Here is a 6,618-nt window from a genome sequence, read left to right as displayed (position 1 = left end):
TTGAAAAATAATGAAACGTTCTCCAGTTCTCCCCCCTGGTACCCCCGTCTCAGTTTCGCAACCGCAAGCTTGATGGGTAGATTTACATACTTACATCTTGATCAGTCATCAATCCCCCTAGGCGTGGGCCCAAAATGAAGGGTATTTTCGTACTTGGAATTGTTTAATGTTTAATAGCAGAAGCTAGTAGCCTTTTAGTTAATTGTTAATTAGTAGATTATATGGAGAGGATGGTTGGGGTTGGGGTTGGATTGTCTTTTATAGCTTGTTTAGGGTTCTTTACGTGGCCGAGTTCCATGCATGGTTTGTCTGTTGTTTCATTTACACGTTAAGTTTTAGGGATATGTTGCTTAATTAATTGCTTGAATGACCGGTATATTAAAACAACAGATCGTGTCTTGTCACAGACCTCTCAGTCTCTCAGTCTCTCAGTAGTAAATCAATGTAGCCATTGAAGTATGATGTCAGATATACCCTTTTTAGGACGTCAGTTGTCTCACTTCCAACAACTCTGCGTTTGGGATTGGGAGGTTGAGGTGCAGGTGGGTCTGAGTCCAATCAATGGGCCCCTCTGGAGAGTGTTGTAAGATTTGATGATACGAGGGAGACGGTTTGAATTGAAGGGAAGAACTACTGCAAGAGTATGCTGCAGAAGAGCTGATGATGTTTGTCGCACGTGGGAGTAAGTAGATGGCACGTGGACATAACTGCAGAGCGGTTGGGTGGATGTTGGATTTGATACACAGGGAGAGGAGTCAAGTCAGGATGACACACCAATACCATCAATCGATCGACCGCATGTATCTTTGCTTCACGCAAGCGGCTGCTGCTGCAAGGGTGGCCCTGTCCTGTTGGTGTTGGGTTTGGGGCGTGGGTTGCCGTGGCTTTAAAGTTTGAATCAAAAGCTAGTAGTCCCTTCAATTTGAATGTCCCCACCAGTCACCACCTCCTCCTCCTCCACCCAAAGCTACTACATCTTTATTAATCATTTAATTTCTTCTTATTATTTACCCATCAAGAATTATAAAGACCTAATCCCTCCTCCTTCACCTCCTTTTTCTCTCTAAATACCAGTGCATCTCTCTCTCTCTCTCTCAAAGTCTGACCCCACTGCGAGTTTAGTCCGAGGCTGAAAGGAAAACTGCGATCTCTGTAGAATAATACATAGAGAGATGAGTGGGATCAGTTGTAATGGCGGTGGTGGTGGTGGTGGGCCTTGTGGTGCTTGCAAGTTCTTAAGGCGAAAGTGCGTAAAGGGTTGCATCTTTGCACCTTACTTCGATTCAGAGCAAGGGGCGTCGCACTTCGCGGCGGTGCACAAGGTGTTTGGTGCTAGCAACGTGTCCAAGCTCCTCTTACGTATCCCCGTCGACAAGCGTCTTGACGCCGTCGTTACAATCTGTTATGAAGCCTTGGCTCGTATCAGAGATCCCGTTTATGGCTGTGTCGGCCACATCTTCGCCCTCCAGCAACAAGTAAGCTACTGCTACAGCACCCCCGTTTCTCCCTTTCCTTTTTCCTTTCGATAACAATAACAGATCGATCGAAAACAAAATACTAATAATAATAACAAGAAGAAGAACAGTGGGTTTGGTTTCTATTGATCAAGTTGTCAAACAGTTAGGTTTACGGTTGGGACTCGATCTGTTTGCTTTGATTTCTCTTTGGCCTTTAGTACTGTACGTCTAGAGTACTATTTACAGAAAAAGATTGAAAACAAAAGACTGTTCAAAGTGGTTGAACTGCTGGGGGAAGACGAAGATCAATAACGTCAGCCATGTATGAAACATGAACTGATTAATAGGGTCGGGGGGATCGATCATCAATGATCAAACCAAAACCAAACTGGCCTCACTCTCAATCTCATTCCTTCCCTTACTGCTTTGCTTGCCGGAAGTAGCAAGTAAACTTGGTAGCAGCTAGCTCTAGGCATTAATATTCAAATCTTCTACATTTTGACTTTGTTAGTGTATGTTACCGCTTCGAGGCAGAAATCTAACACGGTCTTGAGCCTAATCTTACCTTTGTATTTTAATATTATAATATTACAATTAACTGAATTATGTACATATATAGATGTTAGAGGCTTTACGTCTTCACCACATGGATGGGACCTACACCATTTGTTTTGATCCTGCATCAAAACTTTTTTTTTTTTTTTTACTGCAAAATAAGAAGAAAATTTTCATTGAAGGTTACTGTCCACGGTGATTTCTTTTCAATTTATATTGTAGCAGACAAGAACCAGAAACCTTCTTCTCTAATAATACTGCTGTTATTTATTTGGTAGAATTGGATAAGAACCTTCACCACTTGTGCTTGTGTGGTCATTCAAGCTTTTTAAGTATGAACTAGTCCAATTGTTAGAAAAAAAAAAAATTATTCAGAGAAAAGCTTGTAGGTTGAATAGCTTTGAGCTATTTGATGAAATGGTCTAATGTTGGATCCTTGTGGATGATAGTCTCAATATTATAATTAATTAAATTTTAGTATAAGATATGTATTAAAGAATAAAGATCCATTCAGAAATCTCAACTAGCTAACAGCTTAAGCTTTTTGATTAATTGATTAATGGTTCTTTGACACTAAATAATTACTGCCAATTGCCAAACATATTTCCATTTAGAGAACTCCTGGCTCCAGAGGCTGAAAAGCTTTGTTGAATTGGGGTGCAACACTGTAACTTGCGTAACAGTGTCTCTTTGTTGCAAGGATCGAAAAGGTGATGCTGCATCCATAAATAACCACCCAAATGGACCTATATTTTGACATTAGGGTTGGCAGAACATGCTTTTTCAAAGGGTCTCTGCTTCTTTTTGGAAAAGAGATTGACTGACAATAATCCCCGCCTAAACAAATAGTTACCATCTCTTTATTAGTTAGGTAAAATGCCAATACTAAGCCCAAGTACTCGTCCTTTCAGATGGGTTCCACTATATACAATAATTATCGTCTCTTGTTAAATCTTGGATGAATGCAGTTGTTACAGAGCTTAGTTAGTTTCTTTACCATTTCATTATTCAACCGTCCAAAGGGATATGGATAATATCAGATCTTCTAGATGGGATCTTAAGAAATTATATATACCTCAAAAAAAAAAAAAAAAACTCCTAGATGAAAGACACATTTTTGGAATTTCACTTGGGGTTGATAAGATGTGCAACCGAGTATAGTAAGAAAATACCAGTGATGGTCACATTTGATACCTTGTTTGGTTTGATAGAAAACATGGAATAACAGAAACTTTGAGAAAGTTCATAAGAAATTTCACAAATTTTGTAATAACTTTTTTGTCGTTTCTTTCTATTTTCTGTCAAATCAAACATAGCCATGGCCTTGAGGAACCACACTGATTGGTAGTTTGATAAGATCAGTTCAAGATCTGATTAAGGGTAGGGACTTGATGATCAACATGGTCCTAAAGACCAGTTAACATTTCCTCTTCAGTGACACAGAAAAAACCTTTATTGGGTCAACAAGGTCGGTAAGTAGCATCTGTCCCCACCTGACTTTCCAGTAGTCAGTACTCAGTAGTTTGGTTGCAGCAAATATAAGCATTGGTCAGGGTTTATATTCAACAAAAGAATTAATAGCAGGAAGACGTTAGCTCATTTTAGCAAATAAGCTGAGGGAAAAGTTTGATGGCTATTGGTGTCAATCCAACATGTGGCAATGTGGATTGGGTCCTGAAAGACTGAACATGTTCATTTTTTCACCCTCTACATATTGTTTTAAAAGGCTTAAGTTTTGAGGCGTGAGGCATATGTCTTGAGATGAGGCACATAACTTTGATATTAGGCATAAACCTTTGTCAAAATGAGGCGTAAACCTCAAACCTCAAGGCGTGAGGTGTAGAGTGATGTGTAAAAAAGGTGTAAGTCTCAAATATCAATGATTAATTAGTGATTTAATGCAAAAAAAATATGTATTTTTATAATTTAAAACATATAGAAAAATACTTCGACAATTATGGACCAAATAAAAAAGTAAAAATGAAAAACTAATAAGGTAAATCAAATTCTATTAGTTTTTCTTAGTGTTTAAGATAGTTTAATACAAAACGGATTAATTAAGTTCTTAGTTTCTTTTGAATAAATCAAGTGAGATTTTTCTTATTATTCTAAATGTAATGTCCCGAGTTTGCTATTTTTCTCATTTGTTCTCCTCATTGATTTTTTTATTAATAATAACAACAACAATAGATCAAATCAACTAAGTTGTTTCCTTTCCTCTAAATTATTTTTTTATATTAAGTATAAAATGTTTATAATTTTTAATTGATTAATTATTATTTTATTTAATGATTAAATTTCAAAACCTATTGCTTATAAACCTCTAGTTTATAGATATATCTACCTTCTATCATTTTAATTTAATATATTATATGTTATTTTCATCAATTTACAAACTTTAATTAAATTTTTCTTAAACTTTGAGACTTACGCTTGAAGCTTAAGTCTCACCTTTTTGAGCCATTACACATCAACTACACCTTTAAGAGAGATTTCAGCACTGAAAAACCTAGCCACGTGTATCTGGGTATTGCAATGAATGGGGAAACCATCAACACAATTGAATTGACCACACTCTCACCTGGAGGATCATCCTCATCTGATGGATGGCAGATATTAGAAAATTCAGGACACACACTAAATGATTTAAATAAATTACACATGGATTTGTTAGCTGTAGTCATACAGGGGGATGATATTCCACTATGATCATGAATAGATTTGCATCCAATGTCACTTTCTATTAGGATCTGATAGGTGAGGTTTGATCATTCTTTATATCTTATTAAGATTTTTTTGGCAAAAAGTATATCTTATCAAGATTTTAAAATTGGGGTATCTTACCTATACCCCTACTGGTGATTTGGTTTGTGGCTAAGCCACTTATTCCACCCCCTTACACTGACATGTCATTAATTTTAGTGATTAAAAATACTTAAATGACATTTAAACTTTTCACAAGTTCATTTTTATCCTTTTTGTATGAACAAAAAATGTACCGTAGCCGACAGAAGGCATGACAACATGGCATCCAGCCAGACACCAAGAGCATCTTCCAAGCATAAGATATATTCTCAATGTTTAACTGGATGTAATGCTGTCAACATATTAACAACATGTTTTACTGGTAAAATGACTCTGGATCTCCCTGTGCATAATTAGCATAAAATCACAGGAGATGTTCCCTATGTGGGGATGTGATGTCATGTGGGTGTGGGTAGAGCTCTCGTGGGTGAGAAATCCAAGCTCATTAAAATACCTTTATTTATACTTTTTGAAGAGACAAAGTTTTCCTATCAAAGCATTTAAGTTGGAATAAAAAATTGAAAATATATTTGAACAATAAAATTTGGGAGAATGAATGTTCGGCCCACCATCAAAATTCTTAGCTTCACTGCACAGTTGGAATAGGTGCAAGCTGGGAATTGATGCCAATACACGGGTGGGTATTGGTGTTTAGGGTGGAGGTGTTTGACATTTTGAATTGTTATAGGTTTGCAATGAAATTCAGAATCTGCAATGGGCTGTAGTGTACTTTTTCAATAAAATTTTGATACCACTAAGCTGTATTTAATGTTTATAGATAAGGTTAGTTTTGTTAATTTCAGAATATATGTTTTGGAGGCAAGATTAATGCCTTCATTTTTATTTCCATCTTAGTTCTGACCCTTGCATTAACAAACCCATATAGTTTTATGATTAAAGAAAAACATGAGATTTCTCATTTTAGTTCAATGTGTTTAAAGCATTATTTCAAAACAGAAACTAGAGAAAAAGGTTGTCTTTGTGAGTGTAGGTGGTGAATTTGCAAGCAGAACTGGCATACATACAAGCCCAACTCACAAACATGGAGATTCCACTTCAACCATTGTCTCCGACACAGTCTTCTCCCTCAGCAAGCCTTGGAGCCACCTCTGACTTGTTACCTATTACCAATGAATCAATGTTTTTTGACCCTCTTCAGTTACAGCAGATAGTCGAGATGACAGGTTGTTGGAACCAAACTGACCAGCATACTAAGAACGGTGATCTTTCAGCATTAGCGTGGGAATTTGTGTCCAGATACATGCCGGGAGTAAGATTCCGGCCGTCGGATTCCTGTTGAAGTTTCTGATCAACTATTTGCCAATTTGGGACCAGATTTTTTCTAAACCTCTTTTAGCAAATTGGTGTAACTGGATCTTAATCCTTATGACTAATCAAATCGGCTTAAATATTTGAGTTCAATTAGGGTTTATTCATTAATATCGACTGCGCATTAAGTCCAAATCTCTACAAATGACCTATATTTTTCAGGGATTTTTAGACTGCACTCTACCTCAAATTTCAGATTTGAACTGCTGATCTACAACAATTCAAATTTATGAATACCTCCACCTATGACACCCATACCTGCCCGTGAATTGACACCAATTCCGAGCTGGCACCTACCCCCCAACTGTACGACGGTAAAAACCCCTATTTTTTATTGGTTCACTTTTCATAAAGTGCATTTGCATGCTTAATAAGATGTACTTTTCACCACTTTATATGCATTTTGCCTAAAATTCTCGTGTCTTTATACCGTTTAAGCATAAAGTTCATCAGATAAATTTTCATTTGGATA

At 36.8% G+C, this 6,618-nt stretch overlaps 1 protein-coding gene across 1 annotated transcript; it reads left to right on the top strand.

Annotated features, from left to right (window-relative positions):
• Positions 1 to 922: 922 nt before the first annotated feature.
• On the top strand, positions 923 to 6,238 carry LOC104611851 (LOB domain-containing protein 19-like). The gene is made up of 2 exons (XM_010279094.2): positions 923 to 1,475; positions 5,809 to 6,238. The coding sequence occupies exons 1-2, from the start codon at positions 1,173 to 1,175 to the stop codon at positions 6,115 to 6,117; spliced, it is 612 nt and encodes a 203-aa protein (XP_010277396.1). The 5' UTR covers positions 923 to 1,172; the 3' UTR covers positions 6,118 to 6,238.
• The last annotated feature ends 380 nt before the right edge of the window (positions 6,239 to 6,618 follow it).

Source organism: Nelumbo nucifera, chromosome 1, assembly GCF_055504915.1.
Source record: "Nelumbo nucifera cultivar China Antique chromosome 1, China Antique-T2T, whole genome shotgun sequence".
NCBI classification, from domain to species: domain Eukaryota; kingdom Viridiplantae; phylum Streptophyta; class Magnoliopsida; order Proteales; family Nelumbonaceae; genus Nelumbo; species Nelumbo nucifera.
The sequence above is the reverse complement of the archived record's forward strand: the minus strand, read 5'-3'. Positions and strand labels throughout refer to the sequence as shown.

Bases quoted from the DNA above. Each gene is read 5' to 3' on its own strand.
- LOC104611851 (XM_010279094.2), top strand. From the start codon at position 1,173: ATGAGTGGGATCAGTTGTAATGGCGGTGGTGGTGGTGGTGGGCCTTGT. The intron at 1,476-5,808 runs GTAAGCTACTGC...TTGTGAGTGTAG, and splicing joins TCTTCGCCCTCCAGCAACAA to GTGGTGAATTTGCAAGCAGA.